General features: G+C 34.4%; 1 protein-coding gene across 1 annotated transcript in view; it reads left to right on the top strand.

Moving 5' to 3' along the window:
* Positions 1-26,220, top strand: part of LOC109819536 (synaptotagmin-5-like) — a 28,521-nt gene extending 2,301 nt beyond the window's left edge. Inside the window, exons 2-14 of the mRNA XM_020385291.1 lie at positions 7,846-7,850; positions 10,278-10,382; positions 10,472-10,522; positions 10,666-10,786; positions 14,082-14,203; positions 17,337-17,438; positions 17,527-17,601; positions 17,691-17,770; positions 17,878-18,028; positions 18,100-18,330; positions 25,250-25,543; positions 25,634-25,747; positions 25,822-26,220. Of these exons, the coding sequence (XP_020240880.1) occupies positions 7,846-7,850; positions 10,278-10,382; positions 10,472-10,522; positions 10,666-10,786; positions 14,082-14,203; positions 17,337-17,438; positions 17,527-17,601; positions 17,691-17,770; positions 17,878-18,028; positions 18,100-18,330; positions 25,250-25,543; positions 25,634-25,747; positions 25,822-25,968 (1,598 nt within the window). The 3' untranslated portion in view covers positions 25,969-26,220. The remainder of the gene's footprint in view (positions 1-7,845; positions 7,851-10,277; positions 10,383-10,471; positions 10,523-10,665; positions 10,787-14,081; positions 14,204-17,336; positions 17,439-17,526; positions 17,602-17,690; positions 17,771-17,877; positions 18,029-18,099; positions 18,331-25,249; positions 25,544-25,633; positions 25,748-25,821) is intronic.

Below are 26,424 nucleotides of genomic sequence, written 5' to 3'. Positions count from 1 at the left end.
TAAGGAGATTAGCCCGACAAAGATGATCTCTTTAAATTCTCCGCTACAGGCTGTGCACTCAAATCTTTAAATCATCGGGTCTATTTGCCTATTCAATGTAGATATTTAGATCTACATCTCAAAATGTCATATTTGGTAGTTTTCACAAAATCCCCAATTGACCACCACCGAGGCAAATGATTTTAATCACCAAGAAAAACCTAAAAAAATATGAGAGCATTAGTTTATTCCACATGTATATTGAAACTCCCAAAATCAAAATGGACTCTTGCAATGGCACTTAAATTATTTAAAGTTGATGAGGGACCGACGATGGCCGGAGGGAAGGTAGCTAAGGCGGAGGCAAATGGTAAGAACTAGGCAGTTGATAAAATTAAGCATTTGTATCTTACCCCTAAAACTCAAATAAATAACGAAATTGCGGAACTCCAAAAAGCCAACGCCACTGATTTAAGTGAAACACTAAGAGCATAACTTCGGTGGTTTTTTTTACTAATTGTGCCATCGGTTCTCTAACATCGATTTTTTTAGGTACCGAAACCATTGGCTTTATGTAAACTTTATCCTCCATCGACCCGCTACCTCTCTTTCATACACATTTGATGAGCTCTTGCGATATAACCGAGTATCATGTTCACGGGATATTTTTCAATTAGTCTCTGGTTAGCATGAATTTGGTCCATCAAGCTATCAATGATTCCTCACTTTGGCAACTCTTCGACGTGTCATTCGCCATTCGAAGTTTGTTTATGTCCTAAGTATATATGAACACAGTTCTGGATAGTTATCAAAGACTATACATTTTATATACTCTTATTTTTAGATCCCGATAATATTCGAATAGCGGCCAAAATTTGTGAATTCAAAGTCCCCCCACTTTCTGACTAGAGCCCCCGTTGCGATTCTTATCAACTACTGTTAGAAAGTTTATGCCGATCCAGAATGTGGATGAATCTGCATGTTGAGAAGATCAATTTCGAGCTAACACTACTGCAAACAATTACTGAGAAGTTTAAATGTTGAGAAGGTCCATTAGAAGCAGAAAATAAAATTATAAGTCAATTTTAAATAAGAAATAAAATTTGAATCTGAGCTAGAGCCAAAAATATAACCATATTAGAAGATTGATCTTCTCTGAGGTAGTAGATCAAAAGATTGACTCAACTGAAGCTAGAAGCATAGTCAGAACACACAATTGATTCAAATCTTGAGCCTGAACTCGAGCCTGGACGAGAGTTAGAACTTAGCTCAAGCTAGAAACAGAGCCAAATGTTGATCTAGAACCTAAGTTCGAGTTAACTCTAGGACCCAAGCTTGTGTCAAGCTAAAGTTGTTGAAAGTGAAAAACAATTTGACGTTGCAAAGTTACTTTTAGGCTTTTTGGGAATTAGTCTTAAGCAGGACTTAAGCGGGAAAAACGCCACAACAATCTTTTTATTTGTAAATAGGGCACAAATTCAAAATAATAAGAAAAAATAGAATTAAAATCTGAAAAGTATAAAACAATCGAAAATTGGTGGAAAAAAATTCTACAAATGCATATATGCCCCTATACCCAAACTTTTTGAATATATGCCTACGTTTCTTCAAGCTTATACTCAATTATGTACTACATATTTTAATTTAAAACACTCTTCATACACTTCTTAGATGTATATTCTAACACGTCACATCTATTTCCAATATATTGATCTTATGTAAATGAAAAAATAATATTGATCTTATGCAAATTATTAATTTTAATACATATAAATATACATAACACACATATTTATAGCTATGTCCCCGTACCCTACTTTTTACAAATTTGCCATATCCCGTACTCGTATTCATGCCAGCACCCATACCTGTACCCATGCAACTTACCATGAAATGAAATAGATGTGCAACATTACTTAGATTGTATCACACAATATTAACAAAAAATTATACACGTTGTGATGTGATAAAGTAACATATAATAAACTATGCTTGATGTGATAAAGTAACATATAATAGACTATGCTTGTCAAATTAGTCAACAAGTTTATGAATTAATGTAAATTATCAAAGAGATTTTAGTGGTTGCTTTTAGATATAGTGGCCGGTTTTTGACTGCTTCTCGTGCCACATCCGCTTTTAGTGAGGTTTCCCAAGTGGAAACCGACCAAGGGTCCAGAACACACAAACGGCCGCTTAAGCGCCACTTTTACAACATTGTGTCAAACCTAGAATCCAAACTTCTGGTCTAGGCTAATATGATTATTGAGTTCATTATTCTAGACCTTCCATCATTTAATATCAAATTAGACATCTCATTTTGAAGATCGTGCAATTCATCATCGAATACTTCTCAAGAGTCAAATGTAATCATTACACTTTTTCCATTATAAACCTCAAGATCGACTTTTCTCTAACAAGAGAAGGTTTGACGCAAGAAGATCGTAGACTGTCAATCAAAAGATTTTAACATTTACTATTTTTTATTTTATTCAAATTTGATTTAATATTTATTTTTAGGTGAGGTTTCTTAAGGATTTGCTTTTAGAATGTTTAAGATATGTTAGGTATTATTTTGTTAGGGATTTTATTTTGTTTTCTATTATTAGAATTTGGTTAGGGTTTAGTTAGTTTCTAGATTTAGTTTTTCTTTTTGATAAATAAAGTTGTAATCCTCAATGAGGTTAAACTGGAATTAATGTAAAGAAAATTTTCTAAAATGTGAAAATTTTGAGATAGCATGTGAATTGCTATGTTTTGACATTTGAAGTGTCTTACCATGTAGCTCTTAGGTGTAAACCCTAATTAATCATCTAAAACCCTATAAGCTAATTTGGATGATTACACCCATCTTGTGCATTTTTATGTTTCGAAATAGTTGAAGCACCCCTTTTAAGCCATGAACCTGCAAATTCTATGTGCATCAAGTATGCTATTTGCATTATTGTATATTTTGCATCTTTCAAACCTTGCATTTGTAGAAAACCCCTTACAGATGCCATTGTCATAGGAAATTGACGTCTTACGACACCTTTTAGCCATCACTGTCATGAGTCGGTATTATATCTCCATGCTAAAGTCTTGCGATAAGAATTATTAACCCTTTATTATATATCCATGAAAATTTCTTCTAGATAAAAGTTTTTAGATCCGCTATTGTCTGTGATTATCTTAACATTGAGGCTTATCGCCTCCTACGATCATCACTAGTTTAACAAGCTTTCTATAGGCACCATTGAAGGTGTTTCTTTATTAAATCTTTGGTATCCACTGCTCCATTGACATTAAAGTTCACCTTATTGTTGATGGTCTTATCTTAATGGCTATGATGACCCCTCTCAGATAAATCTACTAGCATCCAGTGATGATTGAACCATGTCATAATTGAACTGCTGCAACTTCGAACTATATCTTCTATTTTTTCCTTTATGTTGCCAGCTGCTTTGATTTTCTCGATTGCCTTTATCAACTTGACGTCACCTTCACCTTGCATGCACAACCCTTTGATCCAACTTGACTTTCTGATAAAAGTTTGTGATACCTCAACAGTAGAACACAAACCTTTAAGTCTTGATATTGATCATGCAAGCGGTACATGCATTATAATACAAATACTGACAAGAAAACCACACATGGTTGGACCAATCCTACCTATGTCCTTATGGCTGCTAGAGAAAAGTCATTGTTACAATGAATAAGATACAAGACAATTTACAAACAAATATTCATGTCTATTTTAGATTCTAGTTACAAGCTCTATTGACGATGACATCGACCTCTTAGCTTGATCTTTGGAGGATAACAAATCCACAAATTCTCTTCAACTAAGAAATTTCTCTTTTCTAATACCTCAGGGTTCCATTTGGGAAACGAGATTTGGACTTGAGGTGTAGATTTATAATTCATGGATTTAAAATCTAAGGTTTGAATTCCATGGATTTATCAATCACTTGTTTGGATATCTTTTTTAAACGAGAGGATTTCAAATCTCTTAATTTTGAATCCATTGGTTAGGTTTATTATACATGAATGTGGATTCAAGTTGATGTTTTTTTATTGTAAACACATAATTACACATTGATATTGGTATCTTTAAGAAATTCTACCCCGTTAACCCCTCTTCTTTAAAATTCTAGCCATATGTGTACTCCTAAATAATTAGTGTCCATGTTGAAACAAATTTGTGGTACAAGATGAAAATCTTTGAATCAATGATCTCATACCAATATTATCTCAATATAAAAATAAATATATTATTAGGCCTAGTCTATAAAATATCATTTCATTCCTATAAAATCCTTAACTCAATACATATGAGTTGCAAGTATAATTGGAATCTAATCAGTAAAAGCTATCTAACTTTTGAATCACACGCAAGTTCAAGCCAAACCCTATTGCTTATAAGTAAAAAATAAAAGGACCAATAGCAAATCATCAAATACCAATTTTCTCAACAAAAAAAAATGAACACCAACATAATCAACAATAAGATCAAACTCTTAGCTTTTAAACTTCTTGAACTAAGAGCGAAAGTCCACCCACTACTAAAAGTCATTAGACAAGGGAAAAATAACAAAAAGGATTTAGGCAAGGGAAAAAATAACAAAAAAGATTTAAAGTTTTAGCTGCTATAAAATCCTTAACTCATTAACCAATATAAGAGTTACTGCACAAAAATTAACCAATATAAGAAAACTCATAAAAATCAAATAATATCACACAAATAAGCAAGTTATACGTTAAGTATTAACATCCAAGCGCATGTCGTTGCGAATTCTGAGTGTTTCACAAATAAAATGAATCTAAGCAAACTTCATATTAACATGAAACATCACATCTTTTCTCTATGGAAAAAGACATCATAAAACCATTTCATGTTGTCATCTTAGCCACACTGTTCTAATTTTCAAACATCACAAGCATAAAATAACTAAACAACAACTTTAGAAAAACATAGGTTGTTTGGTCACTATAACATTTAACATAACCAACCATAATCTTTTAGTATAGACTCGACGACACATAAGAGTTTGGCAAACAATCCCTGGAAGAAGCACTAGGCTACACTAATAGCGTTCATTTAAACCCTACTTTATTGCTATGATAAGCCTGATATAAAGGCATTTCTCACACATCTTGTTTGTTCAAAGACAGGAGATAGAATATAACGTGGATTTGTTGCTTCAATAAGGCGATGTAAAGACATTGCTCAACCATTGTGTTCATTCAAAGACAATTAGGAAATGTTGTCATTTGTATCTCTATCTAGCTTTTCTTTGAATTCCCCTTAGGACTTGTAGCTCCATTATCAGTTGACAGTGACATTGGAGATATAGGGATGAGACATCAAATGAAGAGTCAATCCTACTATTCTCTGATTAATTTAAATGCAAAAGAAATAAAGACTAAAAAGTAAGCATAACTACGGTCAATTTAAATTGCAGTTGCTATGGACTCGTATCTAAATCTTTTTAATTCACATGTCTTAATAAAGAGGAAAAATGATGTTATCGGAAATAAATGTTTATAGGTTATATTGAGGATATAGTTGTATTCCTTGGCCAAATAAAGAGGAAAAATGATGTTATTGAAAATAAATGTTTACAGTGAGGTTATAGTGAGGTTATAGTTGTTTTCAGCAGTTTAAGGTGGCATCTTAATAAGACAAGAACTCAATATGATAGGTTACGAATCCTCCAAAACTTAACATAACATATAAATTCTAATAAGGAACAAAGTCTCCATTAATAAACAAGTGCAGCAAAATTGCATCATAGATAAATAAGTGTTTCCAAGGGTTGTACTATTATATATATTGCTCATTTCAAGTACTTGATCATAGAAACATATTCATAAAATAGATTTGATAAACATTGCGATACTCTTGCTTAGCATGACATATCTCCAAAATATGACAATTTTTTTTCATAATATTTCATAATATACATAATAACAATACAAATTGGAAACTCAATTCATGATGATAAAATATGAGGACCTCTGCCATTGCATGCAATCAAGAGACTATTAATTCTGAAGGTAAATCAATGACTAAGTACATCGAACTTTGCAAAAGCACATGAATGCTTGAAAGAAAAGCATATACGAAACTGATTCTTTTTAAAAAGAATAGTTTTGTTGGCTTAATATAATCAAAATACTAAGTCAGTAATATTTGTGTCAATTGAATTGCATAGCACACATAGGAGAAGAAGGTAGCTTAGCAAAACTTATAGTTGTTGACAGTTAACAACATATTATGAAGTTTAAGAGAAATCAATTAAGCTGTAAAAGTACATGTTTGTCGGTCAAAAGATGCTGAAGTTTCTTATCGATACTTTTGGAAAGGAGTTTCCAAATTTTAAATTTTCCTTGTTGTATTAATATTAAAACTATGATGTATGGACTATTAGGGTAAAACACCAATCTTAAACCACGTAATAGGTAATATATATCGGTTCATACATAGCTATTGTGTTAATAACTAGAAGTTTATCTTTGTTGCTTTCTTGGCCTAAATAACATTTTAACTTGTATGGCAGAATCCACCAGATTTTGAGGTCAAAAGGAAACGAGAATGGAAGTAATTACTATAAATTTCTTAGAGTGAAAACATCAACTTGAAATGAAACTAGAGATCGCAAATCATAAGTTAGGATCCATAAAGAAACGACTAATATGCAACATGCTGGCATGTATAAATATGCACAAACACTTCAAGGTTATGACCTTAGTTAAACCCTATAAATCAATCCATTAAACCCAATAACCTTGGTTAAGACATAGATGTGCATGATGCTCAGAGATGAGAGATCTAACATCATTGATCTACTTTAGTTAAAAAATTATCACTTAATGAAAGAGAGTGGTATAGTCATTAGCCTGTACATGGTTGATAGTAGTGAGCATTTTAACCCTTAATTTCCATTAAATTAACTAAATTTTGTACAACTCTATTTTAAAATAGATTAATGTAGGTTAATCGAATTAGAGTGTGATTAAAAGTAAATTTTATGAAAATAAATGTTAAAAAGCTCAAAAATTAGCATGTAAGTGTCATATAGGAATTTCCGGATGAATATTCTCACGTCTGCATAACATATGGTGTTATAGTGCAAATTTTATAAAAACTTCAGGGTATGTAAGTGGTACTAAAAATAAGTGAGGGTATATAGGTGCAAAGTAGGTGAAGCTATAAGGTAATTAAATGCTAATCGGTCTTCTTTATCCGCCAATAACATTATTCAAAGTTTACTAATCTAAAAATTACACAAAGCTTGGTAAATATCATTCCAAGTTAATGCAGTATCTTATTGTACTTATCTTATCCTCATAACATGTGGAATCAAAGCTTCTAACTAATGATGTAACATCTAGGTATTGAAAAATTTGCATACACTTAAAAGCTCAATGCATAAAGGACATAACTTCATATGGTTAAGCAACACAAAAAAAAAACAATGATACATGAAATTGAAGACGTGAACTTTTAGTATCAATTTACTTATTGATTCATTAGACAACATCAGAGAATTTTATAAACCCAGCACAATACAATTGAACATTTTTCAATTTGGATTATTAGTTTAAAAATTATAACACATACAACTTAGTGAAGAATCTTAGAAGAAGTCCTAACATTTAGAATAGGAGCATCAAACCAAAAACATAAGCCTTAACAAAAGTATCCTAAAGCACATAGCTTCATCAACAATTATCCATTCACATGTTCTTTCAAAAGATAGATAAAGTTGTGACTGAGTGAGATAAGCTGCAAATTATTAAAGAAAAATGAGATTTGATTATTAATTTTAACTAGGTTATTGTTTGTAGTAGTATTTTCTAAAAACTTGCCTCAAAGGTAAGAACTTGTTTGTTTTATAATCTAATGATTTGAAGAGAGCTTATCCTGACGCTAAAAAGGTAAGGCAGATATCACAGACCATTTTGATCCAAAACAGTAAAGCATTTTACCTTCGATGTACACACTCAAATGATCTGATATTTGAATATGATTGAACTAAGGCAATTGCACCATCTTTATGATTTTTCTATGTCTCCAATTTTTCGAAGGATGCCTCACTCTCCGATAGCAATGCTCAACAATAAACTATCCAAAAGAAGGAGATATTTAAAGAATTAGAAAGGAGACTGCAAATGGATGAAAATTATAAATCAAGATGTTCAATTAAATTTCGGGATGAGACCTAAGGAGATTGTTCGCAGCAGAAACCCTATAATTGGATCTAGGGGAGAAAGAACGAGGTCTCCTCAGGTGAGTTTCAATAATGGGAGGGGGAGACTCGGGCATGAGAAGAGATAAGTTTTCTAGCTGAGGGGATGGATTGGGTGGTGCGAGGCACCAACGGTGGCGACGATGAGGCGGGGAGTACAATTTGGAGTAAGGACCTAATTGCAGATCGCAAGATGAAGACGACAAATGAGGTGAAAAGTTAGATCTCACAAGTCAAATGTATCAAGCTGAAATTTGAAATCCATGCTATTAAGCTTTAAACTCCACCCACTTCAAATAAATTGATACATGAAATTGAAGACGTGAACTTTTAGTATCAATTTACTTATTGATTCATTGGACAACATCAGAGAATTTTATAAACCCAGCACAATACAATTGAACATTTTTCAATTTGGATTATTAGTTTAAAAATTATAACACATACAACTTAGTGAAGAATCTTAGAAGAAGTCCTAACATTTAGAATAGGAGCATCAAACCAAAAACATAAGCCTTAACAAAAGTATCCTAAAGCACATAGCTTCATCAACAATTATCCATTCACATGTTCTTTCAAAAGATAGATAAAGTTGTGACTGAGTGAGATAAGCTGCAAATTATTAAAGAAAAATGAGATTTGATTATTAATTTTAACTAGGTTATTGTTTGTAGTAGCATTTTCTAAAAACTTGCCTCAAAGGTAAGAACTTGTTTGTTTTATAATCTAATGATTTGAAGAGAGCTTACCCTGACGCTAAAAAGGTAAGGCAGATATCACAGACCATTTTGATCCAAAACAGTAAAGCATTTTACCTTCGATGTACACACTCAAATGATCTGATATTTGAATATGATTGAACTAAGGCAATTGCACCATCTTTATGATTTTTCTATGTCTCCAATTTTTCGAAGGATGCCTCACTCTCCGATAGCAATGCTCAACAATAAACTATCCAAAAGAAGGAGATATTTAAAGAATTAGAAAGGAGACTGCAAATGGATGAAAATTATAAATCAAGATGTTCAATTAAATTTCGGGATGAGATCTAAGGAGATTGTTCGCAGCAGAAACCCTAGAATTGGATCTAGGGGAGAAAGAACGAGGTCTCCTCAGGTGAGTTTCAATAATGGGAGGGGGAGACTCGGGCATGAGAAGAGATAAGTTTTCTAGCTGAGGGGATGGGTTGGGTGGTGCGAGGCACCAACGGTGGCGACGATGAGGCGGGGAGTACAATTTGGAGTAAGGACCTAATTGCAGATCGCAAGATGAAGATGACAAATGTGGTGAAAAGTTAGATCTCACAAGTCAAATGTATCAAGCTGAAATTTGAAATCCATGCTATTAAGCTTTAAACTCCACCCACTTCAAATAAATTGATTTCGACTCGTAGCCCAAAGTGATATCCAAACTAGGGATTTGGATTTAGGCTATTTTAGATTTCAAATGCAGGACCCAAATCTAAGTTTCCAAATAGACCGTAGAAATTTTGATACTATTTTTAAGGGATGTGACTTCGTTACAAGGGCCACAATTTTAACGCATGCTACCAATCTTGTTTGATGAACTAGAAGTAACCCACCAATATTTTTATTGGAAATTTTGACTATAGATCATAGATGACACATGCTATAATGAATTACACTCAGATATGATGCACAACATAAACGATGGGGCAATAGAATTTAGCGATGAAGACTAGTACTAATTTAGATCACTTTATCCCAAATGGTTGAGCTAATGATCTATGATCTCTATCATATTTTAAGTTCTCGTCATTTCCAGTTGATTTCCAATACTAGAGTAAGTTTGCACTCTAACTGGCTGCTCTTCCAGTGGGTGCTTAGTCACAAAATTTTTTAAAAAATAACCATAGAGGAAGGTATAGCATTAGCCAATCCCTTCAGTGTAGAGTTTGTCAATTAAAGTGTGATGTATGGTCCTATTGCAATTAACTCTTTAAGGAATTTCCTTAGCTGTAGTATTTTTTCCTCCATATAACATAATTTAATTTTTGTATTAGATTACAGACTGAGAAGATAGCTGCTTTATCTTTTTCTGCAGGCCACAATAATAGCGGCTTTATCAAAGCTGTCAGTTGAGGATTCAAGGAAGCTACTTCCAGCTGAACATTATCCTTCTTGGGTTGTTTTCTCGCGTCAACAAAAGTTGAGTTTGTTGGTGATTTTTTCTGTATTCATGATTCTTTACATACAAAGCAATATATGTATATTGATATTATCAGTATTATTCTACAGTTGAAGTGGCTCAATCTCGAATTGATGAAAATATGGCCTTATGTCAATGAGGTGATTCTTCTTTTATTCTATCTTCTTAAATTTCATTCTCTGGGGTTTGATTTCTTAATCATGCCAGAATTATCAAGTTCAGTTGGAATGATGAAAGTCCTACTGGAATAATTTTATTGTATTTACAATTTAAATTCCTACAGGCAGCATCCGAGTTGATAAGAACTTCAGTTGAACCAGTGCTTGAACAGTATAGACCCATCATATTATCTTCCCTCAAGTTTTCAAAGCTGACACTTGGTACCGTTGCTCCACAGTTTACCGGTGGGTTTCTATACATATTTTACTGTTATAGAAGTATTTTACTAGGATTATCTTGTTTATATTCTGAAGTAATGTTTGTAAACTTCGTTTAAATATTTTTCGTCTGTTGTACTACCCACAGTTTTCAATGCACGAGTAAGTTACTTTTGTCTTTGAAAAAAAGGCCTTCACTGATTATAAGTGAATGTTAAGACAAACAATTTCGTGAATTTTTGGTTGTTATTCTTTGTTTTGTTTCCATCATCAGATTTTAGTTGCTATAAAACATTGCTTTATAAATCCTGGATAATGACTAGATATAGTGCTTCTCATGGTTTGGTAATGGAATTATTACTTACGTTTATAACATTGTATACAGAGTAACCCCAAAGTAGGTACACATGGTACAGTTTAAGTGTAAAGAAGGCACTTCCATTTAATTTGTAGTTTTGGTAACTCTGTTTAAGTGCATAGTCGACCACTCCAAACCTCTATTGTGACGTTATACGCATTCAAAATTTTGCATTTAACCAATAAGTAAAATCGATTAAAGACATTACATTTTTCTTGGTCACCATTAGTATATTGCATATAACTTCGGATTTTCTTTTGGATGCTACTTGTCATGCTCTGTTGATGTTGAAGTTTGATGTGGCAAAACTGGAAATGAATTTTCTCTTGGGCCTACCATAGACTGTATAAAGATATCAGCGGTCAAGAAGAAGTGAGTACAGAATGTTAGTAATCTTGCAGTGTTTAATCTATTGCCACATGAGCATGCTAACATGTAAGATAATGAACCATCTATACCTTTGAAGATGTTGAGCAGTAAAAGGATTGTATGCATATAAAGTCATAGTATAAGAAGCATTGTTTTAGAAAGCATTGGGCGCTGGCTAGACCAGGGCCCAAGTGCATAGGTTGGTGCTTCAGCTGCACCTAGGTGTTATTTATTTTTATTTTTATTTTGGCTCTTCATGAAGTATATGATTATGTAAATATCATTATAAGCAAAACCGTAATAATGATAAATAAAGACAAATTAACTTCTTCGTAGTATGCACAGTGGTTGGAGGTGGTGATGGTTATTGGGACATGAGACAATGGCTCTAGCACCTATGTCAAATGATGAGAGTAGACTATGATAGAGGAAAAGATTTTTTGAAGATTCGAAACCTGGCCTCAGTGGTTTATCAAACTGGATTTGGATAACGGTTTTTGACTTGATCCTTTTTTATCAGATAAAATTTTTCTGTACTTATTACTATGTTTAAGCACAGTATGTGCTCAGTTTTCCGATGTGCAGACTTTTAAGTGCCAAAACACTTACTTGAGTGGTTTGGGATTGCCTCCACCTAGGCGGATGCTCAAACCGGTTTTTAAACCAGTGATAAGAAGACTAAGGTGCATGTTTAATGTATTGAATATAAACAGGACCTTGATACCACTGGATGTTGAAACAAAACCTAATTAGTCAACAACCAACCATCCAATAAGTTCTCTCCCATTCAGATAATTTTTTTGAGAATATAGAAAAGTTCTCTCCCACTCATGGAGCAGTATTTTGTTATCTTTCAGTAGAAGATGGGTTCTAGTTTCATAAGTACGGTCCTTGAATATAGCATGGAATACATCCGAAGGCACTAATTTGCATGGCTCCTTGTTGACTCAGCAGCCTATGATGAAAAATAAGAAAAGTTCATTGCCGGAACATCTTCACCGTGCTGTTCTCCTTGATGTAACTCGAAGAGTGAGGTTGAGGATGATTGCATAATAATTATTGTAGCTTTTCGATTATATCTTCCGAAATCATGTTCATTCGAAAATGGTCACTTCAAAGTTCAAATGAAAAAGTATATTTCTGAATCTACCAGAAAATCAATTGTCTCGTTTTTTAGATGGAGCACGAACTTTCGTGCTATCTCTTTCACGGTCTTTATCCTCTCCCCTAAGCCTTCAGAATACTTCATAAAGACCTTCCGAAAAGAGATACCTAACTTGGCACCCGTTTGTAAAGCCCTATAATGTGCTTGTGAGCAGGTTGTTACGCTTCTGCTGCAAATATTGTTAATTTTCTCTTCTTCGTAGTTGATAAGATAGCACTATTTTCTAGAATAGAACTTTAAATTTCTTCAACGGGACAAAAGAGATGTCATGGTTTTCCATATGGTAAATGAATATGTGAATATGGTTGCAAAATGACTTGCTAGTTTAAGCCTTGCAAAAAGCACTACTTATGGTCTACTTTGCTATGGATCACAAAGCATGCATATACATACTTAGCCTGATTAATTCAACTTTTCTGTATCAAGGGGTTGTTTGTCTTGGCTTCAAACTTAAATGGTTGCAATGATCCTTTCCCAGTGCTTGCTGATTGCGTCTCTTTCGCTTCACTGTTGCAGGCTTTTACTTTTCTCTTTTCTGATCTTTTCTTGAGTTCTCGTGTCTTGTTTTGATGTGCATGAACATGGTAGGAGTATAAAATCTCTGTACAGTACAATCAAACCAGATTTCTTTGTTAAGCATTAGGTGGGGTGCTAGCCTTATTGGGAATATCAACTGATAACCTTGTAAAAATATACTAGTTTGGGTTAAAGCATATCTTATTTGCCCTACTAATTCTGGTAAGCAGTCATATGGGATGGCCTATTAACTCTTGAAAAGAAATCAAAATCTGTTTGAACATTGGTAGACCTATAAAAGATCTATCAATAAGCTTAACGGAGTTTTGTATTTCTGGGTTTTGATCTGCCAATCAATAAGCTTAACGGAGTTTTGTATTTCTGGTTTTTGACCTGCCAATTTGGCCAAGGTTTGCTTGTTTAGTTGACGTATTTCTCTCTTTGCTGGATGATTCTCATGGGTCAATAACTCTAATACTAATGCAGCACATTGATAGTGGGTACTCGCCTCCGTAGTCAATCCCCATTCATTTAGAGCTTATTTTACTACTCCATGACATTGGTATAGCTGTTATTTTTCTAACTGCTTACAGTGAAAAACCGCCAGTAATCTGCCTTATATTTGAAATTTGAGGTATAGGAATATAGTTTGGTTAGTGCCTTTCCAAAGTTGCCTCCAAAAGACCTATCATACTATATTTACTTGATAAGTACTTGTTGGCTCGTTTGACGTTTCTCCATCATTGTAAGATTGGTCACAGAGATTCATAAATTAATTTATGTTTAAGATCCGTAACTGAAAGCAAAAAAGATATATTGAATCTTCCAGTCTTTCGCCTGCAGTAATCTGTTAACTTTGATTGTTCTTTATCTGGTTCATGTTTGTCCAAAAACTAATGTGATATTATCTTTAGGGGTTTCAATCATTGAAAATGATGATTCTGGGATCACCATGGAGTTGGAGCTGAATTGGGATGGAAATCCAAACTTAGTGCTTGATGTTGGAACTAGACTTGGTTTGTCACTTCCTATTCAGGTAACATTTTATTCCCTTTTTTCTGTAGCTCCTATACATATAAAGTAAGAGAGTATAACTGGAGCTGAAGAAGACAGCCTACTGGAATAATTTTCCCTGGAAGGATAATAGGGAAGATACTTCTAGTATTTTGGCAATATCTCCACCAAGAGACTTCCCTTCTTATTAAGTAATAACTAGCTGAGCAACATTATGAGACTATACAATCCATGCAAATTTTTGCTAGAATAATTGGAAATAATTATCTATCAATTTTAAAGTGTACACTAATACTATTTTATGTGTGCTTTCAATTAATTGTGAAAATTAGAACCAGTTGCTGAACATTGTAAGATGAGCTTTATTCAATCACAAAAATATAACTCTCTTCTTCTATAATAAGATCACGTGTATAGCTTGTTATTAAGGAAGTATTCAAACAGATTAGAGTTGTAAGCTTTCCATTAAAATGTGTATAAAAGTGGAGATGGATAATAGATACCTGTCATTCTAAATCTGATGTCATCATGCAGACATGAGGTGGCTTCCCTGGCAACCTTATTCCTCGTCTTTCTTGATCATTTGGCAAACTTCTGTTTGCTTGCGACTACATATGCTAGTAATTTGGTAGCAGTCATAGTAGTGTGGTTTAGTCATGTGAATCCTTATGGAAGTTTTGTACTCAAACCCTTTTTTGGACAAATCTGTATTACCACTATGAGGATGATAATCATAAGCTTGTTGGGGAGTAGTGGCCGCTGTTTTAAAAAGCCTCCGCTTAGTCCGCCTAGGCGTACGCCTAGGCCTAGGCGGTACCTAGGCCGCCTAACTAATGCCTAGGGCCTGGGCGATACCTAGGGGGCCATTGTCTGCTTATGTGGACTATACCATTTAGACCTTGATCGTGATTTTCTGTGTTGCAACCTCCACGTCTTCCAACCTCCTTCAAACTCTTTTAACCTTATCTCCTCCGATCTTCCGCAAAACCTCATCAACCACCACTTAAAATAAGAAAGAAATCTACCTAGACATTAGTCCGGCACTTGTGCTTTCTATAACATTGACATTTACTATCAATTATTATAATTAAAAAATAGAAAAAAGAAAACCTCCTAGGCTCTAGGCGTCGGGTTCACCGCCTAGGCCTCCTAGCGCTTTCTATATAGCCTTGTTAGTTATTATTTTGGTTATTTAGTAATGGTTTATTATGGATCTAAGGTTGCTATCTTTTTTGGCAAATTCATATGAATTTAATACATATTTTTATCAATTATTATAATTAAATAATTTAAAAATTAGCTAAACGTCTAGGCGTATGCCTAGGCATCCAGGCGCTGGCTCAAACACCTAGTCCGCCTAGCGCCTTCTGTAACATTGATGGCTAGTAGTAGTAGTTTAGCAAATAAGTAACAGGTAACAACAATCTAAGTGGATGGAAAGAAAAACAAGGCTGAAGAAAGAAAGAGCAAGACTAGAGTGAGTTGACCTTATTATATAAGCTGAAAGAAACCTTCTTGTAAGTCGAGGCATACACTTTCCATGGGAAAAGGAGTAAAAAGTTAGAATGAGGGAAGTTAGAAAACAAAGGTTGATTATTAACATTAACAGTGTGCTTCCACTCTTTGAGAAGAAAAAAAGTGGAAAAGAAGAGCGATGAGCATGAAAAGCATAAAGAGGGGCCAGTAAAAGACAACTAATATTGAGAAGGGAAAATTGTTCCTTTTTACTAAAAATTATGTTGATTTGTGAAAAAAGAGTACATGAATGTGGTTTATAACACTAACCATGGATGGTACCTACCTTTTTGTGCTCTTCTTGAACTTTTAGATGTATATTTCTCTAAGTGAACTATAGTAAGAATGACAATAATCAACATGTGCCATGCCTGTGATCATCAATTCATAGATTATTGCATTCCCATTTCATATATTAGTTTGCACTAGAAACAAAGATATGCACTGTGATATGAGGGACAATGACAAAAACTTGGAAGAAAAGATCTTCAACTTTTTTTATCAGAGTTTCTCATATGTGTCATGATGGACTTTCCCCAGAGAGGGATATTGAAGTTTCATTTATAGAGAAGCAATAGACTACAACTGCAAATCTTTCAATGCCGGGCTGTAACACTGATCTTTAAATTTCTTTTAATATACTTACCTTAATACTTCTCTCAAGTTGGACCACATATAAATAATGCCCAACTTGATAATCAAAGTAGAGATTCTAGAGGAAACGTTTTAGCAAATATACCTATAGTGCAATCTTCTGAACACGTATAAAGTGCATCTTGTCTTGTTCATGATTCCCTCACAAATTGATAGTTAACCTCCGTGCTTGGCTCGCTCAGGATGGTAAGGTTACTAGAATTTGGCAACCTGATTGTCACTATATGTAAGTGTGTAACTTGGACATTGTACATTGTATTTTGCTATCAAAGTTTTCTATCACAACAACTCACAAGTGGTATGAACCATGGGCTTATACTATGTCCCCGCAGTGTACCTTTCAACAGTATGTTTCTTGCTTGTCCAAGTAAACTAGGTTGCTATCAACATAGTTATAGTAGCCAAAAGAGGACTTTCTATTATTCTTGAACCCAACACAGCCTGCATCAATATTAGGTCAGACGCCCATGTTGTTTGTGTAGCCTTTGTAGGAGAACATTTCACATATCATAGAATCCTTGGGAATGCCGTCAAGCAGCACTAGGTTTTGAGAAGAAGAAAGAGGATGGGGACTGCAGAAAGTTTTGCTTTTTTAGAGAAAAATCACCTAGGGTTTCCTAGGGATATTTCTCTAAATACCAGTTTATTGTGGAAAATGACTTTACCCCACAACATAGCGTAATGGTCAGGCTTTTATCTGCAGCCTACAGGAAAGAAAATAGGCTATAACTACATAATCTTTGATGGAGACTAAAACACTTTTCTCTCACTTCCTAATGTAATAAATTGTTCTAATAATACGTTCTGTGCATATTCTGGTTTTAGTTAGTAAGAATCTAACGTGCTGTTGTGATCGCCACATTTGATTCTGTTTGAAAACTGTATGTTCACATGGAAGTTTTATGATGAGTGTAGACTTCCAATCATTTCAATATTTCATTTATAGCATATGACTGATAATTCTTATTGGCCACCCATCAATTTAGGTGAAAAATATTGGATTTACTGGGATCTTTCGTTTAATCTTTAAGCCACTTGTAGCAGAGTTTCCTTGCTTTGGAGCTGTTTCTTATTCCATGAGAGAGAAGGTACAGCTGCATAATTTCTGCCAAAATTTTAGCGTTCTTATGTCTAGTAAAGTTACATAAGCTTTATTTCTTAACATTTTGAATGTAGAAAAAACTGGATTACACTTTAAAAGTTATTGGTGGTGAAATATCATCTTTCCCTGGAATTTCTTCCGCTATTGAGGTGCAGAATCTCCATTCCTGGAACATTTCATTTTCGTAGATATATTTATTTGCCTGTCAGTGTGGTTAGTAATAGTTTTATTTGTCCAGGGAACAATTCATGATGCTATTGAAGACACCTTGATGTGGCCCGTTCGAAAAGTAGTTCCTATAATACCTGGCGACTATAGGTATCTTCTTTTATCATTATAGTTCTCTGAGAGATGTTTTTCAATCGATTGGGTGGTAACCATCATTTGCAGTTTCTCTTTTTCTTATCCTTTTTCTCTTTGTGCAGTGATCTAGAGTTGAAACCTGTTGGAATATTAGAAGCAAAGCTTGTCCAAGCAAAAGATTTAACTAATAAAGACATGATAGGAAAATCTGATCCATTTGCTGTTCTGTACATCCGGCCATTACCTGATAAAATGAAGAAGAGCAAGACAATTGTATTCTGCATTCAACAACTTTTCTTCATTTCTCCATCATGCTCTAGCTACTTAACTTTGTGTTTCTGCAGAACAATGATTTGAACCCCATTTGGAATGAGCATTTTGAATTTGTAGTGGAGGATGAATCTACTCAGCATTTGGTAGTGAAGATTTATGATGATGAAGGTCTCCAGGCAGCTGAACTTATTGGTTGTGCTCAGGTAATGTTAAGGGACCTTCAACCAGGGAAAGTGAAGGATGTATGGTTGAATCTTGTGAAAGATTTGGAAGTGCAGAGAGATCGGAAATATCGGGGCCAGGTCAGCTATGTAAATTGTAGAACACAAAATACTTTTTTCCGGAAAAGGTTACCTTTAATATTTTTTCTTGTACCATATAATAAGTAGCAATATAGTACTAAATGCATGATTGTTTTATAATAGACGCGCACACACACATCAAATTTACATATTAATAATTGCTTCATACCTAGCTTTCTGTGGTATATCGTGTGCAATGCATAATCCCTTTGCAACACATGTTTGTTTGTCTCAATGTTCGCAAGAATTTAGCCCACCACTCTCATCAATTTCATGTAACTGAAATATAATGTTTTAGGTTCATTTGTTTGTCACAGTTTTAAAGGTCAGAATTACCAGGCATTTTCATCTACCATAAGTGGTTACATATATTTTATTCCTCATTTTTCCCTTGTTTGGATGTCCTATCTTACAGGTGCCTAGAATCCTACTGCCAGTCCGTGTAACCAAAACTTGTAAAGGAGTTTCTAGATACTAAATTGTGTCATTCCATTATGCACATTGTCCTTATAGCACATTGATATTTGCTCAGAACTTGAGAATATGGGGATTATCTGGTGAACAATGACTAGGGTTTTAACTAGAGCCATGATCATTGTTTCATATATCCCCGACATGGCCGATATATTGGCTGAGATATCCTTTTATTTAAATCTTTCTGTAAATCTATATAGTCCCAATATCATTTACTCATTTTTGCACTTTTTGGGTGATATATCAAGATTTTCATTATATATCAAGTGACGTTTTGGTTAAAAATTCAACTGAGATGTTGTAATGTCGATTCAGCCTTATATTCATCCTAAAAGTTTGGTTTGGACTTGAGGTTTAGTTGAGGTCTAAAACCAAACAAATATCTACTTACGTAAACAACTAGAAAAAAAATTTAATGCTCAACTGAACCAAATTCTTTTGCAAAAGTTTGGCAAAGAAGCAAAAGATATCACCAAACTCTTTAGCAAAATTTTTGCAAAGAAGCGAAAGATATCACATTTCTCCATAGCTCTTTGGTACATCAAGTATGAACATCTATGATTATCTATACATATTATCCGATATTACACGCTGATATTTATTAATATCTTCAATATAACCTGATATTTGTCATTCGATATGGAATTGTTCCTTCCGCTATGTGCCCAATATCCGACTATGAGAACAGTGGGCATGAGGACTTCTCAGGAGGCCACCCATCCTAGTATTTCCCCAGCCCAAGAACACTCAAGCTAGATATTTTTCATGACAATTCTTCTCCAAAAAAAGAAAAGTGCTATAGTTATATTTAAGTTCATGGAAATTTTGAACGATTGTGTGCCATCACCTCTTGGATCATGTGATACCCCCCTTGCAGGTGATGCAAGACTAAAGAGGTTGTGCTTGCAGACTTTAAAGACGGCTCCCACCACTATCCTGTGTAATGTGCCAGTTAGCGTCATACCTTTATGTTCCACTTTAGACATGCATACCATCTACAACACCTTAATCAAGGATTTCCCAAAAGTTATCAGCCTTATTATTATTCTATGGCAAGCTTGCATTGACTTGATGTTCTTACCACGATTATGCGTAAAAATACTAGAGAACATTTTCTTTAGTTTATTGGAAACTTTAGATATTGTACACTTTGAGATTATCCAATCTTGTTAATTGTCTAGATATTTTATCAAGATGGAAAAGAATCAATTACAGAGAATTAAGAGATTACCCAAGGACTAACTCATGTTCTTGAAAGCTGATATGTAAAAGAGAAAAGAAAGAAAATTCTTTTTATTTCCAATGACAAATCCACTATCTGGAACCCAGTTAGGACTGTATGTATGCACTGCATTTGAACAGAGGGTTCAATTTGATTTTGCTATTACTGGATCTGAATGTTAATGATTTGACTTAAGGTCCTTAAGTAGCCTCCCTGCCTCCATACATACATACAAATCCTAACGTGCTTTAAATATTTCTAGCCCATTCATCTAATTGTTGCAAAGTGATAGTCTGTTTATTATAAAGTGAGAACGTTAGGTGGATTGCTAGAAGCTCTCAAGTTGCATTCTTTCAGTGCACATACATTTCATGGCATTTAGATCTATATGAATATTATGGATCACTGATTTGGCAGTCCACTTATGTAATTTGGTCTGTGAGAACAAACCTTGAGCTCATTCCTAGCGAACATTATGCTCTAAATATTTCTAGCCCATTCATCTAATTTTTCCAAAGAGAAAATATTGTTTAATATAAAGTGAAGAACGTTTTGTGGATAGCTAGAAGTTTTAAAACTGCATTCTTTTGGTGCACATACATTTCATTGCATGTACATCAAGATGAATACTATGGATCACTCATTTGGCAGCTCACTATGTAATTCGGTCTATGAGAACAAACCTTGAGCTTATTCCTAGCAAACAATAAAGCTCTGGCCATAATTATACACCCACGTACACTTGTATATGTATTTAATCCTTTAAATATGAGATATGTGAGTATAGGAAAAAAATGAGTATGAGGTGACAACTCATTTCGTGACATTAGTTACCAAGAGATAACCATATAGTGAGGGCCGTGAGGCACATCCTACTACTCATATCGAAGGAGTGGATCTCACCACTCTTTATCTCTTGATAGTTCATTTAACAAAATGGAATGTCACCTCATTACGATGTTAGATATCATTAGATTACTAGATATTATTAGTTATTATAAGATATTACTAGATATGATAATATCTCATACTTAATTTGTAATATCCTCCTAGTCTCTATTTAATAGATGTTAGAATTGGATGGTATAATAACTTTGTCTTCTCTTTCTCAACATGGTATCCAATGTTTTAAATATCGGATATCGGGGAAATATCGGATGGCCAAAATTCATATCGGATTGCGGATATCGGGGAAATATCGGGGATATGTGGTAAATATCGGAATGCCATAATGAATGTTTTCATGTATAGTATAATGCATTAAAATGTAATCTCAACATATGTAATGAAAATTTAAGCATACAAAATATGAACAATATATGTTTAGGATCACTAATCAACCTTCTAAATCAAAAAAAGTACAAAACAACGTTGCAACATTCGATCTGCTTTTTAGGGCAAAACGTCATTTGATATAATGGGGAAATCTTGATATCTCGCCCAAAAATTCCAAACATGGTATATTATTTTGCAACAAACTATATAAAAAGATATATTGGTCCACATATCGGCTAATATATCGGCCATATCGGGGATTTATCACTCAAAATAGCCAAAAAGCGGTAAAGGATATTTAAAGACCATATCGGGTTGACGGTAAGCCCTGTAAAAGGATATATCGGGCATGTCGGGGATATTTAAACAATGATGTATCAAAGCAGAGAAACTAGAAAACCCTACCCACAGGGAGGAAAAAACCTTAGCTACAAAACAGGCTAAATATCATTAAACCCTACTTAAATTTGTACGAATATTAAACCCCCCCCCCCCCCAACTTTCAAAATATCAAAAAATTTCTCTAAGTTTAGGCGTTATCCCTACCCACATGGAGGAAAAAAACTTTAGCTACAAAAAAGGCTAAATATCATTAAACCCTACTTAAATTTGTACGAATATTAACCCGCCACCCCACCCTAACTTTCAAAATATCAAAAAATTTCCCTAAGTTTAGGAGTTATCAGAGAACCCCTTAACTTCTTCATTTTATCAAAAAACCCCCTAAATTTGAGGGGTTTTCTAATAAAATCTTAAAGTTAAAAGGGGATTTTGTGATAATCTTGATACTTAAGGGAGTTTTTCTGATATTTTGAAAGTTAATGTGGTTTTCTGATGATTGTTGAAAGTTAAGGGGGGTTTTCTAATATTTAACTGTAGTACATCAAGCTGCTACAATATTCATCATGAATAGTACCCGAGGGTTGTTCACCATGAATGGTACCCCCCTCGATAATAACATTTGCAGAAATAGTTAGGGTTAGAATAAAACTTTATCTTCGCTTTTTCTCAATATAGTATCAGAACAGGAGAAACTAGAAAACCCTTGGCCATAAAATAACTCTAACCACAAAAAAACCATATCCAAATTATAAATTCAAATTGCTACAGTGTTCATTGGAATAGTAAGTTCTTTGGTTTGTTTCTTCTTCTGCAACTTGATATTTTCTTATATGCCTTGATGTTGTCATCTCTCACATCAAAGGATGCTAACTCAAGATCGAGCGAGAGATAGATAAAAGGGGGATTTCATTTGTTTTCCTATTTGTTCTGGTTGATCAGCCTAGAGTTTCTTTTAGTTGAACCCCCTTCCAAGGATGTCTTATGATTCCTATGTTTTCTTCGTGCCTCAACATGGGTTTATTTGACTTGATTCCTATGTGAGGGTCTTCTAATTCTGGCTGGTGGACTGTTTCCCGATCACAGAAACGAGGATATGCTCGTCATCTCATTTGACTTTATTCTGACTCCTGCCTTGTGCATTAGTGATCTTTGGCTGTGACTATAGTTTTCTGAGTGTTAACATCTTCTTAAATACTCCAAGCAAAGATAATGTTACAAAAGCTTTTGCAACTAGTTGTTTTGTTCCCATGTGTAACAAGTTGACAATATACGTTATATATGCTCCAGCTTAAGGGAAAGTGTTAGATATTATTAGATATATTTAAATATTATTACATATAATGAGATATTGTTAGATATGACTATCATATACCTATTTTGTAATATCCTCATGATCTCTATTTAAGAAATGTTAGGATCAGTGTTTTAAAGACAATGCGCCTTAGCATCTCAGGCACTCAGGCAATCTTGTAATTTAGCGCTTTGCATATTGCCACGCGATGAAGGTTACCAAGGCGATTGCCTTTTGTCCCTTCAATAGCTCGGCTTGGCGCCTCAGGCTGATACGAGTCGCCTTGCGAGCACCTTTGATCGCGGAATTATTAAAGATGGGTTGAGAAGAGGATGACAGAAACACAAGAATAATTCAGTATGTGATGAAGAAAAATACCCTATCTAGTTTATGAGTATGAAAAGATTACAATACCTCTCTCACAATCTCACTAGAATCGAGAACAAACTCTCAATTCTTTATGAGTATGAAAAGATTACAATACCTCTCTCACAATCTCACTAGAATCGAGAACAAACTCTCAATTCTCTCTAAACCCTAATCTCTCTTGATCTCACTAGAATCGAGAACAAACTCTCAATTCTCTCTAAACCCTAATCTCTCTTGATTAGAATCTCTCTTTAATTACATCTGATTTATTCTAGATCAAAACTGAACTCTCTTAGACCTAATCTCCTTAGATCTACATCTCTAACCATCTCCTCTGTTTAGACACCCTAAATCAATCCCTTATATAGGTGTAACAACGTGGATGACAAAGTGATAAATAACCAAGCCCAAACCCCACAGGAATTCGTGCAAACAGAAACCTAAACGAACCAGGAATCCTTCGATGAGTCGACTCATGTGCATATATGAGTCGACTCATGACACATGGGTCGACTCATACAGTGATGAGTCGACTGGTCAGAGACTTTTGACAAAACGACTGAGTTTCATGAGTCGATTTATGACAGGCATGAGTCGGCTCAACCTGATGAGTCGACTCGTGACTGTTATGAGTCGACTCACGGGCTGAAAACTGGATGCTTCGATTCTTCGATTTGCCGTCTCGTTCCACGTTTCAAACTGCGTTCCACTGTGTTGTTTTACACCTCTATTTTTAAGTTACCATGAGAATCATCTATCCTCAAGCTCCCATGAGGATCGCTAAGTTCCGAAGAGAAGATACACATGTATCACAGGCGCATGCCTAAGACGTGATGCGAGGCTCGAGGTGCTTGCCTCTATTTCAAAATTTTGGGGACGTGTAAGGTGTCCAATAAAGTAAAGTTTATTTTTGTTACTAAATTTTTGTGTTTCTTTTTTCATTATCGATTTTTTGCTATTTTTTGTTGAAATGCACTTTTATTATTTATATCATTTTGAGGACATGTCATAATTTTAACCTTAATGTTCAAAGTTTGTTGCTTAATTATTTGTGTTAAAAGTTACTAGTTAATATTATTATTCAATATTTGTTACTTATTATTTCCTTTAGATGGTTTACGACTTATTAAATTTGTGATTTCGAAAATTGGGTTGTGATTAATTTGTCTTGTTGCTAATTATTGATATTTGCATAACATTTGTAATGTTTGCGAATTTTTTAAATATTTATCATCTTGGTTCACTCACGCGATCACCTTTTTTCTGGCACCTCTCGCCTTGGGCAACAGAGGACCTCATCGCCTTGACCTCGCCTTTTGCTTTTAAAAAAACTGGTTAGGATTAGATGGAAGAATTATTGTCCTCTCTCTCTCTACAACCATCAAATGCACATGCACGGTTGTACACACACATTGCACGCACACCGCATGTGTATGCGTGTGTATGAGAAAGTAATACCTAAGATCACCTCGTGTAATTTACATGAGAAGGGCAACTAGTAACTGTAAAAGAGATCATTTTCTAGATGATTCAAAGTTCATCTTCATCCCATCCTTAGAAACATAAATATATAGAAAATTTTTAACTCGTTCATCAGGTAGGCAATATTTATTGTGTCATTTTCACTATCTATTGCTTCTTTTCCTGAAATCATTGTAAACATGTTTGATGCTAGTAAGAATAGAAAAAAAAATCTCCAAAATTTATTTTGAAAATGATTGCCTGACCATAACTAGATTCAGATATTCCATCAAATAATTAACTCAGCTTTTATTACCTAATAAATCAGTAAGTAGATAAACTGATTAAAAGTGGAAGATAGTTATGTAAGAAGAAGATGTTTATGCATCTATTGGAAAAGTGAAATAAAAATATAGATAAAGAAAACCTTTGTTAAGATATTTTCAACTGATTCATTATGATCCATGTCTGATATCTGGTATCAGGTGCACCTGGAGCTTCTATACTGTCCTTTTGGCATGAAGAATGGGTTCATCAATCCCTTCACAAATCAGAACTCATTAACTTCTTTGGAGAAAGTTCTCAAGACCGACACAAATGGAACTGAAGATGTTGCTATCGGAAGGGCATCAACAAGGAAGAAGGAGGTCATTGTGAGAGGGGTGCTGTCTGTAACAGTTATAACTGCAGAAGATTTACCTCCAATGGATGTCATGGGCAAAGCAGATCCATACGTTGTGCTAACTATGAAGAAGACAGGAACGAAGAATAAGACGAGGGTATTTCGCAATTCACAATAAACTTCTAAAACTCAGTAACTTATTAAATCATATAATCGTCATATATAATCATCATGTATTCCTTTGTAGGTCGTGAATGAAAGCCTGAATCCTGCATGGAATCAGACTTTTGACTTTGTTGTGGAAGATGGGCTCCATGATATGCTTATTCTGGAAGTTTGGGACCATGATACATTTGGGAAGGTTTGCTTACTAAATGTGGAAATGTTCGAATTATTTAAGGATAATCATTTTGACATTTTTCTTTGAAATATTAGGATTACATTGGAAGATGTATAATGACGCTAACGAGGGTTATAATGGAAGAGGAATATGAGGACAGCTTCCCTCTAGATGGGGCTAAATCGGGAGTGTTGAATTTGCGTCTCAAGTGGTCGCCACAGCCAATTTACAGGGACCCATAATCAGCCAATTCTATAGCAAATATTGAGGCGAACGTTTCAAACAAAGAGAAGGTTCCAGGTATACAGATTTCAATTACTGAAGATTGGAATAAGCTTACAGCTGCTTGTTGTATTATTAGTTGCGCTTGTCATTTTAGAACAAGCTGTTATGTTCATTGTAAGAATTGTAATTATAGATCAGAGAATCTTTGTTGATTTAGTAGCAGACAGACTTAAAGAGTAATATGAGTTAGTAGATCACTTATTCGCCAATGAGTTTGGGGGGATACTAAGCATGAATGCATGATGTTGGTACGAAGAATGGCTTTTCTTTCCTAAACTTTCTTTTGTCGATCTTAGTATGGATATGCTTTTTGTTTCCCAGGCTAATGGCACTTAAATACCCTTTTCCCAAAAAAGCACTTATATAACCTGAGTTTCAAAATGGAGCAATAAAGACCCCAAGTTGTAAAATTA

The sequence above is a fragment of the Asparagus officinalis genome, chromosome 8 (genome assembly GCF_001876935.1).
Source record: "Asparagus officinalis chromosome 8, Aspof.V1, whole genome shotgun sequence".
NCBI lineage: Eukaryota > Viridiplantae > Streptophyta > Magnoliopsida > Asparagales > Asparagaceae > Asparagus > Asparagus officinalis.
This window is presented reverse-complemented; position numbering and strand designations above follow the sequence as displayed.